Source organism: Scophthalmus maximus, chromosome 7 (genome assembly GCF_022379125.1).
Source record: "Scophthalmus maximus strain ysfricsl-2021 chromosome 7, ASM2237912v1, whole genome shotgun sequence".
In the NCBI taxonomy this organism is placed as follows: domain Eukaryota; kingdom Metazoa; phylum Chordata; class Actinopteri; order Pleuronectiformes; family Scophthalmidae; genus Scophthalmus; species Scophthalmus maximus.
The window spans coordinates 14,548,684-14,564,255 of record NC_061521.1 but is presented as its reverse complement, the minus strand read 5'-3'; the positions used below and the strand labels follow the sequence as shown (position 1 = coordinate 14,564,255).

The window sequence follows — 15,572 nt, the reverse complement described above, 5'->3', positions numbered from 1 at the left end:
GTGTGTTTTTGGCTGTTTTAGGTGAATCTACAAACATTTACAATCTGAGATACCAAAACATTCTGTCATTACCATTACAGTAATGGAGATTTTTTTTTTAAATTACCTGAAAAAAATACATATATATTGTAGATACAAATTAATTTCTAGACACGAGGTGAAACTGAACCCAATGAATTAAAGACGAAAGAAAGATTTTTATTTTATTTTTTTTATCATCACAAGGCAAACTGTCCAAAGCTTTCATCCACATCCTGTGGCCTTCGTCAGCACATGGAGCTGCTCAGTTGGCATGAAGATGAAATGCCTATTAAGTGAAGCTTGTGTTGACTGTTTGTCGTCAAAACTGCTATTTTCAAGGTCAAAAACAAACCTTCAAACTCAAAATGAGAATATCTTGATTTTAAGAAACCATAACTCCACGTGTATTTTTGAAATCCTGGCATCTAGTGCTGATGTCTTCCCCTTTTCCTGTGTTCTCGTTTGTCATAATTACCACAATTAAGTCTGTCCAGATCATCTTGTTCTGTCAAACCTGAACATATTCCCGAATAGGAGTTAGCCTTAATCCCACTAATGTTGTGTTAACCTCTTGGCGACTAGCTTGACAAACAGGAGTTGGATTTCTTGATCAAAAGCTCCTTAGTGTTCTCGTGGAATGTGAAAGGAAAATAATGCTGAGTAGAGAAAATACAAAAGTATTAGGTATTATGTAAGAGGACTGTGAGAAAAGCTAGAGTAGGAAGTCATTAACGCAACTGTATACTTAGTTTCAGTCTAATTACTGTTGGTTAATTCACTTGAATGACTGGAAAGACTGAGCAAAAATAACGTGCATGGAGAATAATGAATGAAGGTGTGTCAACTCTTACATAACTGATATTCACATAGAACACAGGTGGAGACAATAGTGTCAGAATCTCAACAAACAATCACTTTGTTGAATCATTAACCATAAAATATTAACTTTTCTCATTGTATGTGAGACCACCGAGAAATCTGTGTCACAAAATAAACCAGGAGGAGCAGCAAGGAGACGGAGAGTTTTACAAAATAAGAGACCATAGTAGATAAAGAACTTGATTCCACAAAGAGAAATACTTGTGACAATAAGCTACAAAGAATTGCTTTTAGTTGTTACCATCTTCTTAGGAGTTTTTTTCTTTTTCTTCAGAGGAACGCTGGTGCCAAAGATTATGTCCCAGTGACTGAAGAACGGAGCGTAGTTGCTGCTCGGCTTCTGGTGGTGCATGTCATGGGCCGGTGCACCACCCAGCAAACCGAAAGGCACCAGGCGGTTGAGGGTCCACGGCAGGTCGTAGCCTATGTGGTCCTCCACAGACATCCAAATACTGAAAACCGTGACACACCATGTGGTCAGCGGGTGACACTTCAGAAAAATAGGGTTCTGGTTGCTCCAGAGTCCCACGGTCATCAGCTCTGGGACGCTGAGCTGCTCAGTCGACCACGAGAAAGGCGCCATGTACTCGTGGTGGATTGCGTGGATCGACCGGTAGAGCTGTGCATGCTTGTGATGAATGAAATGCCAAATGTAGTACTGTGTGTCAAAGAGGAGAAGTAAAGCCAGTCCGCTGACGAATACCTCATACAGAGTAGGAGCCTCATGTGGCAGTGTTGGTGCAGGCAGTATGAACATGGAGATCATTACAGCTGGGAGAACAAAGAAGATGTGGTTATACAGAGCAATGAGTAAGCTTGTAGCCATCATGGTCAGTGTTGGCTGTTTGTCTGGTTGGATCTTGTACTGATGCATTACAGGCATCTTCTCTCCTAAGAGATCCACGACGGCGAACGGTACACTGAAGAAGAAACTGGAAAAAGCGAGCAGGACTGGGAAAAACGGAGAGGAAATGAGAGGCAGGTGGTGAAAAAGCAAATAATCCCAGAAAGGCTGCAGGAGACGGTCTGATGCCCCGGAGGGCAGGAGCTGCAGGGGCAGCTCGCTGATGTTCAACATCTCGCTGTAGTGTGATGAGCGTTGCTGCTCCTGCTGCAAGACTCACGGTCAAGACAAAATTCTGCCTTTATATATTAGAGTTCAACAGAAGGGACTTTGCTCTCAATAGTCACAGACCTGCACCCCCCCCCCCCCCCCCCCGGCAGTTCAATGTCGACTAGCAGACCCTCACAAGCAGATTAACAAAAGCGTTCAAGCACAGGGAGGCATTAGACAAAAAATATTGATAAACTTGAAACTCACGTTAAGAACCAGTGCAGGGTCAAACATTTTTACATTTTTAATGCGTTGAAGGACAAAAACATTTTTGTAAAAGTGAAATATGGACCTTCTTCTTCATAAATGTGTAGCCTTCTAATCCAAGTAGATTCTAATCTTCCTGACATAAATTTCTCCTCATTTCAAAATTAAACCACAACCACCCACTCCAAATCTAAAAACAAATCTTAATTTTGTATTTATAGTCCAGCGATAACTGTGTACCTAATTTTTTACATTCTTCTATTAAAACAGGATTAACCTGGACAGTTAGATTAAAACACTGGACTACCTGAAATGATACTGTCATCTAATCAAATGACCTGCGTGCATTTCCTTTTTTCTTACTGTCGACACCATTCTATGTAATAACTTGAACAGCTAAACCTGAGATTTATACAAACTCAGAAATGACTTTAACCTCCAACTCGATCCAGAGTTAAGTGCTCAGATTTTAAATGCAGATCAGAATATTAACACTTCTCACACTCCCACTGAATGATCATAACAACATGATTTATTGGGGAGACGGACAATTTCATTGAAACCATGATTCATGTGTCATTATGTCATAATGCTCTTCTTCGCCAGCTACTTCTTTTCACTGGCTGCCCTCCTTGAAACCGTTTTGTTGGTGTTGGCATATTTATGTCGATCATTTCTGAAGTGAAAAGAAAGACATCCTTAACTTTTTTGAACCAGTGAAACAAATGTCAATCTTTTTTAATGTTTAATATATTGTCGTTGGGTAGATGTACCTGTTCATTTTGACTTTGCTCCTGCAGCCCAGTCCTCCCTCCCAGTGGCTGGTGCGAGTGCCCCTCGTCATCATGCTCCCACAGCTGATGCAAGGCTTCCCATTGCCGTATGGCTGCAACAACAGACGTTGATGGGGATTACATTCAAAAAAGGGAAAGATTATTTTATAAATTGTTACTGAATAAATTAAGCGCGCCAATCAAGACAACTCTCTGTCTCTCTGCTCTTCTCCATTTGCGCATTGTTTCTTCTTTTGAAAATCATTTCCAGGTTTCCTGTCTGGACCTTAGTTGGTTCCATACGTGGCACTAATCTTTTGTATATTTTGATAATAAGGCTTTCAATTAAATGAAAAATGCCAAATCTTTAGTTACAGCATATGACTGCGGTTTTGAGACTGTTTTTTTTTTTTGAGAAGGTGTTAAAAATTTAAGCTAACCTGTTCTTTGGCACAGTAGCCACAAATCATCCTGGTGGCGAGTTCCATGGGGTGGTCCTGGTCTTCGTCGTGGCACCCGTCGCAGGGGTAAGCCCGGCCACAGCAGGGAAACCTACGAACACAGGTACAAAACTTCCCATCAACTTCTCCTGGTGCATCTCTAAGCTCAGATATCAGACACGTTGAGTGAGACAGGACACAGCTAGGACGTTACCTTAGCCAGCGGTGGCTCTGTTTGTAATGTTTGCATGTTCCTTTTTCTGGCAGTGGCTTCCCCTTTTGCACAGCAGGATCTCGTATCATCTTAGAATTAACAGCGCTTGAACCTGCATAAAGAGGGGGGGAGGGGGGTCAGTACAGTACAGTAAACATATATTCATGTCTCTGCATGATGTGTTGTGTATGTTTTAAATGACAATGTGAGATAACAATAGACAAAGAGCAATAAGCTGATAACGAACGTAGATGAGCTCTGACCTGATTTGTCGACACGTGGCTGAATGTACTGGAATCTTATGCTCTCAGCCAGGATACTGAGTTTGGTGTGGCAGTGCTCACAGTTGAACTCCTTTGTTTGTCCGTAGGAAACATTCTAATGACAAATGAAAACAAATAAAAGGTGTTTCATAGAAAGTAAGAGCTCGTCAGGACACATTTCATTCACCATGTTGATTTTTTCTTCTTCTTTTTTTTTTCACATGGGACAATGAGCAGAACATTTTTTGTTACCTGCACAGGGCACTCCTGGGAGCAGCTGAGGCAGCCCACCATCAGTTCACAGTCCTGAAGCACAAGGTCGGCGGGTGCGACATTGCGGAGGTCCAGGTATCCCAGGACGTCGCTGTAATGGTGCAGCATGCAGGGCCTGAACGCAGCGTTGATGCTTGCGCTGCACTTTTCACATTGAGCTGTGCAGGCTGTCCTTCCAGTGAGAAATAGGTCTGCAGTGACCTTACACCTGCAGACAGGACACAGGGAGCACAGAGCCAGGTTAACAACTCAGGATCAGCTCTTAATCTTTGATGCGTTTATCATGTTTTTGTCCTTTTCGTTTACCTATTACACTGAAGGCAAACTGTAATCTTTTCGGCAACTACGGTGGCTGTGTTCTCTCCCAGCCTCAGTCCCAGCACCTTTACCTCTGTGCCTCTGCGGGGATCACTGATCTTAATATTCTCCACTAGATGACTAGCTTCCTCCTGCGGCTGCTGTGGCGGCTCTTCCTCACAGCCGGAATGCAGTCGCTTTCCTCCATCCACCGTCCTCTCACCTCCTGTCTTTTCCAGTTTTCCGTCATCCGCACCTGTAGCAGCAGTGCCGTCCGAGGCAGGGTCAGAGGAGGGGTCATGCTCCGATTGTTCACACACTGTTGCCCGGAGCTCCTGGTATGGTATAAACTGCAGTCCAGCCTTTTCTAAATCAATGTCCTTCTTTAACTGCAAACATTCAACATGAAAATGTTACAGTTAACATTGAGCACAAATATTTAAAGCATTTAAAAGGTGAGTAAATTCAAAGGGAAGACACAATATTCACAAGCGTTGTGTTGTAGTCTCACCTGCCTGGCTCCTTCAGTGAACAGTCTCTCCAAACTACGATCTAGCCAGCGGAGAAAAGGCCGGAAGAGCAGCTCTACCTTTCCCCGAAGCTGATTGGTCGCATGCTTGGCCTGAAGCCACTCCAGAGATGCTTCTTGTACACATCTGCAGAGGCAGAAATGTTATAAAAAATGACTGTTGTCAACACCAATCATTCAAAATTCTGAATTTTTTATTACCTTGACATTACTGGTGGCAGATCCTGATCCAATGGTATATTCAACGTGAAAATCTGAGGAAAGAAAACAAATCAAGGTCATGAGAAACTTCTCTGTTCATGTCAGTTAGTCAAACGTATTAAAGAACTCCGAGTGATGGTCTTTACCTCCAGTGGGTAACTGTCTGGGAAGCTCACCATGATGTCAACTTCTTTAAGGTCAAAAGGCTGCGAGTAAGAGCGCAAAGAATGTCAGATATTTCCAAACTATCCACTGTGTTCAATCACGTGCGCTATGTTACCACATAGGAAAAGTGGAATACCAATTATAACTTTGCAATTCCAGTTCTTGCTGTCACATGAGCCACAATTGCCAAAAGTTTTAATCACCGCTTTACCCAATTTCCCTTCTAACACAAAGACTTAATTCAATCTCAGTGGAACAGCCTGATACAAATCCTGTGCTAATTACAGTCACACTGTAGCTGCTGTCAGTCATACAGTTTCACTTTGTATTATATAAACAACATGAAGCTGGATTTATTTTTGTTCTCTACTACGTGTGTGGTGAAATAGCAGAGATACAGTAGAAGGAAGAAGAAGAAAATGTTGTACCCAGTCTGGGTCAGTGGCCTCTACAGTCACCCTGTAGTATGTGACTTTGCCGTCACTTCGTTCCTGAACAATCAGCTGGTCTTTGGGAAAACGCTTCTTCAGCTGCTTTATCTCCGTTTCTCGTAGCTGCTCGGCGACGTCCTCCGTCAGATCACACAGCTGGATCTCCTGCGGGATGCTGGGGCGGGGCACTGGTGGCATCCTCTGAGCGGGTCTTGTGAGGTTGCCGGAAACGAGCAGGTCGTCCACCAGGGGGAACTGCGGTGGATGCAAGAAGCGGCATCTGTCCTCCATGGTGCAGTGGCCTGAGAGAAAGTATCGACAGGGCCGGCGGCCAGCCCTGGAGTTATTACCAAGAGTAGACCTGTGCCCTCCATTCCCTGCGGGGTCCGGGTGCGCATCTGGCTGGCTGGACGTCCTGAGGGGTTTCCTCTCATGAGCACTGGCGTCATCTCTCACATGTAGAAATTTACATCTCTTGCCAAAAGCGCAGTGTCTCCCTTGAGAGAAGAAGCGGCACGGCTGCTGTGTTTGAGGAACTGGCTCTGATTCACCTGTCGGTCCCCCCTCACCGTCCTCCATTGTTATGGACACCTGAATGAATGAATTAAAGAATACAGTGACAGATTGTTGAGATGCAGCCACTTCTTTTGTTAAAACATAAACACCGAGGAGCATGGTCATGTTGAAAAAGGCAAATATGTTTCCCCCAAGACACTGCCACGAAATGCAGGAAAACAACACAAGGTTTCCCAAACCAACATTTTTGACTCCATTAAAATAGACCAATGACTAATCATTCACATGAGTTGTGAACAGATCATCCAGGGAGCAATTACCCCTTTCTAATTCGAAGGGTGTAGACTGTAGAGGCTCGAAGAAGAGGAGGAAGACATTATTTCGCAATCAAAGAATCACAGGTCTATAACAATCAATATATACTGCAGCATTAGCAAGTACTTTGTGTGATTATTAGGGTTAAGGTTAGGGTATTATTATTATTATTATTATTAAAAAACAGTCGTGATCAAAGCAAAGACAGATCCGAAGTAGGCCGTGTACAGGGGTGTCCACATACATTTGGCCCGACAGTGTAGCATCAGGGCCCGGGCAAAGCATCGACATGTTCTCCATCGCCACCCAGCCCAGTGCTGACAGACCCACGTTAGCCGTCCTGCTAGCTGCCCAGCTGGACTGTACGAACAGTTGTCGCAGGGAATGCTCGTGCTACTGTTGTCACTTCGTTCAAATCAAATGAGCTATCGTTGGAAAAAGCACATTACCTAAATATACACACGGGTCCGGCCAAGGGTTTGCTCCGTGTAAGAGTTGCCTGTCAAGTGAAAGTCTTATTCCGTGCTACGAGAGTAACGTAGTCGTGCGTGGGAAGCGTAGTAGCGTTTACGTCCTTACGTACGACGGGGTTTTTTTTAGATTCGCCCCTACCCTGCCTTATGATTGGCTTATCCTCGCATCTTGCCTGGATGCCAACCAATCATCACTCTTCTTGCCTAAACCTAAACAAATCAGAGGCAGGGTCGGTCTGTTTTGGTTCTCAGTTCACCCTTTACCTTGGAATCAGCAACTGAGAAGCTTTGAGAGTTTTCTGTCATGTCACTCAACCTTTATTGGTAGATGGAGTTTTTGCCCAGTTGCAATGGAGGGATTATGCATTTTTAGGCGCATTTAAAAGACATGTCATCCATGTTGGCTGAAAAAGTTCCCTCTATACCGGTGAAAGGAATTACATGACAAAGTATGTTTAGGACACTGTAAACTGTTAACGAACCCTTTTCTCACATTGCAAATTTAGAATTGCTTTTTATTTTAATTGAGTGTCTAGTTTAAATTTTCAGACCACTTCAGAACTCAAAATCAGGATATGAGAGTTGAAACCCTCAATGCTGATTGAGGATCCAATTCATGATGAAGGCTTGCAATCTGTCTTTAATAGGATTTTATACGGAAAAGTTACGTATACAAATGATTCAGTTTTACATTTTCAAAACTCATAAAATTACTTTGAATCAACTAAGCTTTTGTAAACATTTTTAATTTTCTTTAAAAAAAACTGTTTTCCAAGCTGAACAAACTTTAACAGATTAATAGTAGTAGCATGTTGTGTTAATGATCATAAGTCATCATTAAATCATTAACACAACATGGATAATCCTTAAATTACTCAGAATAAGAATTTAAATTGAATTTCCTCAACAACAGTTCAAACTCCATCTCTGAGTAAAAGGTCATGTGATGGGATTGAAAGAAAAAATTCCAGCTGCCAAATAGACCTCGTGGTGAGATATCTGTCTCAACACTTCCTTCCTTTTTAAAAAATGATAGACCTACAGTAGGCTTGCTGTAACAGGGTGCCTGTTGAAGTGCTGAAGTCTCAAACATGAAAATCATTTGTTTTACTTTCTCATAAATTCTATAATCACTTGATACATATACATATTGACATTTAGCATATTTTCCACTGACTATTGCTCAGATTGTGCACTCAGCTCACTGCTGGTAACAATTGTACTGTATCAGTACAACAGCTCACTTGAGTACACCTGATCTGTATTCAATATACTATGTCTTTTTATACAATACTGCAGTTTGTTTCCTTTTATTCTATTATTGTTAAGTTCAAGTGGGGCTTAAGATATTTGGATTTTAGGATTATTTTTCTTCAGGATGAATCTCATGGATATCAGTGTAGATTTTTGGTGCGTAGGAAACAGTTCTTTGCTGCAGCCTGTGTGGGACAACCTCAGGCTCAACTACAAAGACTATTTGAGGTCTCCACTCTTCCCCATTGTTCTGACTGTGTCTTCCTACTTTGTCTTGTGCCTCCCTTTCCTTGTTTGTGACATCATGGAGGACAAGTGGGCATGGATCCAGCAGTTCAAGATCCAACCCAGCCGACGGCCAACAGCATCTACGTTGCTGCACTGTGCAGGTGTCACTTTGTACAACCATGTGTTCCTTGTGCTCCCAGCATCAGTGGCCCAGTGGGTATGGAGGCCGCCTGTCGACCTCCTGGACCAGGCTCCGTTCCTGATGGAGCTGATAGCTGGAGTGATTGGAAACCTCCTACTCTTTGACTTCCAGTACTTCATCTGGCACCTGCTCCATCACAGGATCCGCTGGCTGTACGTCACTTTCCATGCCATTCATCATAATTACTCATCTCCATTTGCTCTTGCTACTCAGTGTCTCAGCGGCTGGGAGCTGGTCACAGTTGGCTTTTGGACCACCCTGAATCCTGTGATCCTGCGATGCCATCTTCTCACCACGTGGGCCTTCATGGTGTTGCATGTCTACGTTTCTATAGAGGATCACTGTGGCTATGATTTCCCCTGGTCGACATCACGTCTGATTCCATTTGGCATATACGGAGGGCCCAGCAAGCATGATGTTCACCATCAGAAACCAAACACCAACTATGCACCACACTTCAGCCACTGGGACAAAATATTTGGCACATATGCTGATGTCAGCTTCTCTGCCTCTCTGAAATAGAAGGCTGTTACACTTTTGGTAGAAACTATATAGAGATAAAGATCTGTGTCTTCAATGTGTCAGTCTTTGTTTGTTTGTTTATCCAAATCATCTGGATATTGAAACGTGAAGAGGGTTAAGTTGAAGAGAAAACTACATTTTCCTTTTCATGAAAGTGGAGGCATTTGACTGTATTGTATGTGTGAGAGTTTTCTGTAACTTTTATGATAATGTGCAAATCTGTCTATCATATCTAAAAAGAAAAAACTAAAAAAAAACTGTGCACAATCTAAATAATACCAAAATGAATGTGTCAACCATTGTGTCTGGTTTCTTTCCACTGAAAGTCATCCTGAGCTTGGGACTTGTCTTGCATTACCTTTGTCCTCATGTAAATAATCCATCCTTTTCCCCCGGACTCTTTCCAGGATCAGGACTCTTTCCAGGATCACATTTCGTGTTAGCTTATTTCAGTTTATTTAGTTTCATGTTATTAAATAATGTTTTCAGCCAAGATACAAAATCAACTTGATTACATTTCTACTTTAAATCTTCATTGCACAGATACAATTTACTCATTATAACCTAAGGGGTGAACACACATGTGGAATTATTTTCTGGAGAGGACATGAATAATTAATCATTTGTCACTAAATGTATGGCTGGCACATGATGTGCAACAATATACAGAAAAGAGTTCGTACCAACTACAACACTTGAGGGTGTCCTTTAATTCATTATTAATGATCTAAAATCTGGATTTCTGTAGAAACACCAGTATACCTCATCTTTTTGAGGTCATGTTACCTTAATCATAGTAGTCTGCTAGTGATACTCTAAATGTTTTGTGTATGAGGGACCGGAAGGTTAAAGTCAAATGACATATTCCAGCACTAGATGGCAGCAAAGCTCTCCAATTTCAGTCTCGAAGTAATTCAACATATTCATATTTAGAATGTGACTTCCTATATCGAATATAAAAGCCAGGAGCTGGCTGTAGAAACAAGTTTTAAAAGGATTGCACACAGAATATAATATAAGGTGGTTAATCGTGTGCAGAGGGGTTTGTTGTTGTCGTATTGTGTTTTGACCGGTGGTGGCGCTGCGGAGGCGCCGGTGCGGCCGGATCACAGAGTCCGGACATGGAGTGTGTGAGTGGCGGAGCTGTCCGGGACATGTCCGAGTAAAGAAAAGCCGCGTCATCCTTCCAGCGCGTACACCGACGAATCTCCGTGTTGAAGATGGGGCAGTGCGGAATCACGTCCTCGAAGACGGTGCTGGTGTTTCTCAACCTGATCTTCTGGGTAAGTCTGGAGGCTTGTGGCTGTTTTAAACATGCGTCACAAGCGCAGCAGCAGCGAGCTAGCGAGCTAGCTAGCTAGCTAGCGAAGGTCCCAGTCAGCTGTTCGGCTAGCCGAGTTAGCCTAGCTTTGTTTAACCAGGGAGTGACTAAGTTTGAGAGCATAGTCCTCCAGAGACGACACGTTGGCTCAAATGATGACGCGCTAACGGCTCCATTAAATGAAGCAACTGTCATTTCAAAGTGGAGAGGAAATGTTAGACTAACGATCACTCTCAGTGGTGAGGGGACGGTTAAGTTAGTGTCATTCCGCCAAGCAGCAGACAGATACCTGATGATGGGTTTGCTAATCTAACTGATCAAATAAATACATCGGTTTGTGCTTTAGATTTAAAAGCATGTCTCTCATTGTCTTTAAAAAAATAAAGATATCGGTATGATGTAGAAAGGGAAAAGGCATGTGGAAACAAATGAATGATAAGGTAATGTATAAGTTAAGCAATGAGCAGTTCATGATATATAAGATAACGAATCAACAGATATTGATACAAACTACATGTAATGGAGAAAAATCATTTTCTGGAGTTCTGGAATGTGACATCTCCATAATCAATGATTGAAATCAAAAGCTGGGAGACCACATCGTTTTCTACCTGGAGAGTAAAACTGTTAATTGAGCAATACTGTCTTTTTAGGCTGGAATTCATTTTACTTGTAATAAAATAATCTTGTTGTTGGTAAAATGCCCTTATGATTCTGGTAAACTGCAGGTTCAGTCGTTCTGGAGGTCAGTTTACTGGAATAATGCACATACTTTACATACTGTATGGTATTTAAATATACAATTGTTCTTTAAATTCTCAAAAGATTTCTTTGAAAAACTTACTTAGTAAGTAACTATAGCTGTCAAATTGCGTGGGTAAACAATTCTGTATTTTTCTCAGTTTAAAGTGGAAAATGGAAATACTTAAGTGAGGTCAAGTGCCTTCAGTTTGTACTTAAGGAGAGTGATGTACTTGCCATCATTGAGGATAAGTACTGTAAATTCAATAAAAAAATGCTTTTGTATTGCACCAACTCACAACATGCATGATCTCAAGGAACTTTACAGATGATGTACAGTATGCAGCTGCATCCATATTGGTTTTTCAAGGTGTTACCACTTGATTTCCCTTTATGGATAGGCTTGAATGAAATGTTGGATGTTTCTGTCACCCACAGGCCGCTGCTGGCATCCTATGCTACGTTGGAGCCTATGTCTTCATCACATACGACGACTACGATCACTTCTTTGAAGATGTGTATACGCTCATCCCAGCAGTGGTCATCATCGCAGTCGGAGCCCTGCTCTTCCTCGTTGGGCTCATTGGATGCTGCGCTACAGTGAGAGAGAGCTACTGTGGACTCACAACGGTCAGTAAACCAGTTTAACTTGAGTCAGAAGAGTAGTCTTCACACTGACTGATTAATCAAAGATTAACTTTGAAATGTTTAAAAATGCAAAGCCGGACTTCAGGATGCCATAAGAATTTTGTCAATTTTCACATTTCAGTCCAGCAGAGATTAATAGGTATGAAGGAGGTTACTTGGACATGGGGTAGTGCACGTAGTCTGTGTATCTTTATGAATATGTTTTGCATCTTTAAATCTTGAATTCAATCCACAGTTTGTGATTATTCTCCTGCTGGTTTTCGTGACGGAAGTGGCAGTGGTGGTTCTGGGATACATTTACAGAGCAAAGGTGAGGAAGTCAAATACAAATATCAGGAAATAGTTGTTTTTTCTTTGCGTTGTTCTATTCTTATAAAATTCATTATCACAGTTCTCTGATAATACTGATCCAGTAGAGAAGGAACAATCGGTCAGCCATCTGTAACATTTAACCTGCTCCATGTTGATTTGTACTGTTTAGATGTGGAGATGTGTTCACAAATGTGTAGTTTCACCCTTCACATCTGTTGACAGGTTGAAAATGAAGTTAATACCTCTATCAAGAAAGTGTATGACGAGTACAACGGCACCAATAGCAACGCCCAGAGCCGTGCCATTGACTATATTCAGAGACAGGTGAGGACAGACACCCTGTCGCCATTATTGACAGCAATTTAGAGCTTTTTTTAACCTGTGTGGCTGTGAGAATTGTTGCAAGTAGTTGACAGTAGTTTGAGTATTGAATTTTTGTCATTTTAACAGCTCCAGTGCTGTGGGATCCATAATTACTCAGACTGGCAGTATACACACTGGTATGAAGAATCCAAAAACAACAGCGTACCAATCAGTTGCTGCAAAACTAACACTGGAAGCTGCACGGGGTCCCTAACTCGTCCTGAAGATCTCTTCCAAGAAGTAAAAAGATTTTTTAAATTTGTCAAGTTTTCATACCAAAGGCTTCCTACTTAAAACATGGAAAGAATTTTCCTCCTCCTATGTTTAAACATATTCTGTGTGTGTAGGGCTGTGAGGCTCTGGTGGTGAAGAAGTTGAAGGAGATCATGATGTATATCATCTGGACTGCTCTGACATTTGCTGCCATCCAGGTATTTATCTTTCATTACCATACCTATTTCATTATACTGTACCATCACCAGCTGTCAGTATAAAACATGTTCACTTGTGTTAAGTTTTTGGACAAAACAGTCATAGTCTTTGTCACTAAAGTATCAAGAAATACTGAAGAAGTCAGTGAGACTTGGACATTTAGACAAATTCAAAGTCGATATGATCTGTTTTTACTAATTTACCACTTAAACATGTGTTTCAACTCCCTCTGAATAAAACTTTTGTCCCTTTTTGAAAACGTGGATTACTTTTTAAGATTTTTGACATTTCTGCTTCTTCAAGTAGATTAGGGGTGAGTAACGGCCCGGATGACAAGTTTCCAGCTGGATTTAGTAATCTTTTGTTTGTCACCCTTAAACCACCTTTATCTGAATATTTACAACCATTTAACCCAAAGTATGGATCCCCTTTTTCCTTTTTTTATGTTTCTGACGTCTACTGTATTTGAAGATGGCTACTCATTAATTGTCGATGCCAAGGTGCAGATGATAAAAGCTCATCAGCAGCAGTTACAAAAGTAATATATGTAAATATTCTCCTTTGCAGTATGTTACAATTCTGAGATACTGTATGTTGAGGTTGAGGAAAATGTTTCCCTATCAACTGTTGATGATTGTTTAACAGCAACAACCTCTTCTGAACAACCACTAAGATCAATAACTGTCTAAGGCCGCAGCTGGTTAGCTTAGTTAGTCTGGAAACAGGTTTATCAGAGCCAACCTTGCGGTTTTCTCTAGTCTTTGTGCTAAGCTAAGCTTACCACTCCAGCTACACATTTTCCACACAGACGGGGAATATCCAGATTCCACACCACGAGGTCCAAAACCTGTCAAGATGAAAAACACTAACGAGGTGTCTGTCTCTTTCTCCTAGTTGCTGGGCATGCTGTGTACATGTGTCGTGCTGTGCCGCAGAAGCCGAGATCCTGCTTATGAGCTTCTTATTACAGGGGCCACCTATGCATAGAGGAAAACACATTCATGACCATAACACACTTTCAGCATGAAAAAGAAATCTAGTACCACACTAACCTTAACGGATTAACCGCACTAAAGTTACACACTGTATCTTGCCAGTTTTTCATGAAAAAATACAAATAAAGAGCATATGACCAAGGTCTGTAATGGTCAATGAGAATGAGATGTGGAAATCAAGCTTTGGCTCTGAGGATGGCATCAGGGTGTTAATCATCTTTCTTAGCTAATTCATGCAGTCATGTATGGAGTAAAATATAAACAGGGTCATTTATTCCATGTATGGCTTGAAATATTTTGTATTTAAACTTGTTATGTACTTGAACGAACGAAGACTACATAATTTCACCCTGTATTACGACCAATTCCACTTTTCTTCCTACACTACTACTATTACACTTCAGGTCTGGTTAAAACTTCCACTTTCACCAGCAGTATTCAGTCTCCCCACAAAGTCAACGTTGAAGCAACTTCTTGTGTGTAAACCATTAAACCTAACTGGCTTTGGATTAGCAGATCTTTCTTTGAAGAATGGAACCTTGTAATCCACTTTTGATATGTGAGGTATTTCACGTAGTGATAGAGGACACAAGATAGATTTTGTCCTGTAGCTGCTTTGTTTGTCTTTGTCTCAACAGTATACTGAGAATTTGATTTGCTGATTAAATAAGACTCAAGAATGTAAATAAAAGTGTGAAGTGAAAGTTTGAAATGTTTTTCTAGCTTGATTATTGGTTCATGAGAATTTCATCCAATTTGACAAAACCCTTATTCAAATAATTTCACATGATAGTGGTTTGTAATGGGTTTCTGTCTAATATTTTATCTTTATATCTTTTATACAAACATGTTAATTATTATTGGATTCACTAGATTGAATTATAACTGCCTGTGAATCATTTTGTGACCACTGAATTCACTCCAGATACACTTAAACTGGTGGTAAAAGGACTCAGCTCTAGTAACTTGATAGACTTTGGTTAGCGATGCATCCAAATGCATCACTATTCTTAATGTGAATCGTGACACCAAACCACATCAATCGAAAGTACCTGTAGAGTAGCTCCGAAATGCACCTGAGCTCTGTTCTTGGGTCATGTGGCTGAGCAGTCGCAGAGTTGGGCTGGTTACTGCCCGTCTGCTACGATAAATGGGCTATACGAGACAAAGTTTTTGGCTTAAACTTGTCATTGTGATGTTAAAAAGTGATTGCGCAGTGTAATGACAATAGAAAAATGACACCATCTGCACATCGGTCCCCTATAAACCTGGCTTTCATCCTGTTATTCGTGGTTTTCGCAAAAAAAATGACAACTCGGTTTTTGGAAAAAAGGAACTGCATCACCCAGTGCCTAATCAAAACAATAGCATTCTCCAGGTGTCAACCCCTAGTGATGGAAATGGCAGATGGTGGATCAGCTGAATTGTAAAAAAAAAAAAACT

At 41.3% G+C, this 15,572-nt stretch overlaps 4 protein-coding genes across 5 annotated transcripts; 2 read left to right on the top strand and 2 right to left on the bottom strand.

Moving 5' to 3' along the window:
• Nucleotides 1-111: 111 nt before the first annotated feature.
• Nucleotides 112-2,117, bottom strand: ch25hl1.1 (cholesterol 25-hydroxylase like 1, tandem duplicate 1). Its single transcript, XM_035641266.2, has one exon. It carries the CDS (start codon nucleotides 1,976-1,978, stop codon nucleotides 1,115-1,117), a length of 864 nt encoding a protein of 287 aa, XP_035497159.2. The 5' UTR covers nucleotides 1,979-2,117; the 3' UTR covers nucleotides 112-1,114.
• A 126-nt stretch (nucleotides 2,118-2,243) lies between these two features.
• On the bottom strand, nucleotides 2,244-7,221 carry si:dkey-24l11.2 (uncharacterized protein LOC100034462 homolog). Of its 2 annotated transcripts, none has more exons than XM_035641261.2 (12): nucleotides 7,088-7,221; nucleotides 5,805-6,398; nucleotides 5,358-5,417; nucleotides 5,212-5,264; nucleotides 4,993-5,137; nucleotides 4,491-4,870; nucleotides 4,164-4,392; nucleotides 3,912-4,026; nucleotides 3,649-3,760; nucleotides 3,435-3,546; nucleotides 2,995-3,107; nucleotides 2,244-2,897 (listed from the first exon to the last, which is right to left on the bottom strand). In XM_035641261.2, exons 2-12 carry the CDS (start codon nucleotides 6,384-6,386, stop codon nucleotides 2,828-2,830), a joined length of 1,971 nt encoding a protein of 656 aa, XP_035497154.2. In that variant the 5' UTR covers nucleotides 6,387-6,398; nucleotides 7,088-7,221; the 3' UTR covers nucleotides 2,244-2,827. The 2 variants fall into 2 exon arrangements, with proteins under 2 accessions (XP_035497154.2, XP_047189495.1); XM_047333539.1 differs by having other exon boundaries at nucleotides 6,883-7,205.
• A 1,268-nt stretch (nucleotides 7,222-8,489) lies between these two features.
• On the top strand, nucleotides 8,490-9,413 carry ch25hl1.2 (cholesterol 25-hydroxylase like 1, tandem duplicate 2). The gene has a single exon (XM_035642911.2). It carries the CDS (start codon nucleotides 8,490-8,492, stop codon nucleotides 9,315-9,317), a length of 828 nt encoding a protein of 275 aa, XP_035498804.2. The 3' UTR covers nucleotides 9,318-9,413.
• A 994-nt stretch (nucleotides 9,414-10,407) lies between these two features.
• Nucleotides 10,408-14,841, top strand: tspan3a (tetraspanin 3a). Its single transcript, XM_035641249.2, has 7 exons — nucleotides 10,408-10,600; nucleotides 11,818-12,009; nucleotides 12,263-12,337; nucleotides 12,562-12,663; nucleotides 12,790-12,942; nucleotides 13,050-13,133; nucleotides 14,029-14,841. Exons 1-7 carry the CDS (start codon nucleotides 10,538-10,540, stop codon nucleotides 14,119-14,121), a joined length of 762 nt encoding a protein of 253 aa, XP_035497142.1. The 5' UTR covers nucleotides 10,408-10,537; the 3' UTR covers nucleotides 14,122-14,841.
• Nucleotides 14,842-15,572: the final 731 nt, after the last annotated feature.

What these genes read in the sequence shown, in the direction of transcription:
- ch25hl1.1 (XM_035641266.2), bottom strand. Translation starts at nt 1,978, where the DNA reads ATGTTGAACATCAGCGAGCTGCCCCTGCAGCTCCTGCCCTCCGGGGCA.
- si:dkey-24l11.2 (XM_035641261.2), bottom strand. Translation starts at nt 6,386, where the DNA reads ATGGAGGACGGTGAGGGGGGACCGACAGGTGAATCAGAGCCAGTTCCT. An exon ending in TCACTGAAGGAGCCAGGCAG is followed by an intron (nt 4,871 to 4,992) that starts GTGAGACTACAA and finishes GAATGTTTGCAG; the next exon opens with TTAAAGAAGGACATTGATTT. An exon ending in GCTACTGTGCCAAAGAACAG is followed by an intron (nt 3,108 to 3,434) that starts GTTAGCTTAAAT and finishes CTGTTGTTGCAG; the next exon opens with CCATACGGCAATGGGAAGCC.
- ch25hl1.2 (XM_035642911.2), top strand. Translation starts at nt 8,490, where the DNA reads ATGAATCTCATGGATATCAGTGTAGATTTTTGGTGCGTAGGAAACAGT.
- tspan3a (XM_035641249.2), top strand. Translation starts at nt 10,538, where the DNA reads ATGGGGCAGTGCGGAATCACGTCCTCGAAGACGGTGCTGGTGTTTCTC. An exon ending in CTGAAGATCTCTTCCAAGAA is followed by an intron (nt 12,943 to 13,049) that starts GTAAAAAGATTT and finishes CTGTGTGTGTAG; the next exon opens with GGCTGTGAGGCTCTGGTGGT. An exon ending in TGACATTTGCTGCCATCCAG is followed by an intron (nt 13,134 to 14,028) that starts GTATTTATCTTT and finishes TCTTTCTCCTAG; the next exon opens with TTGCTGGGCATGCTGTGTAC.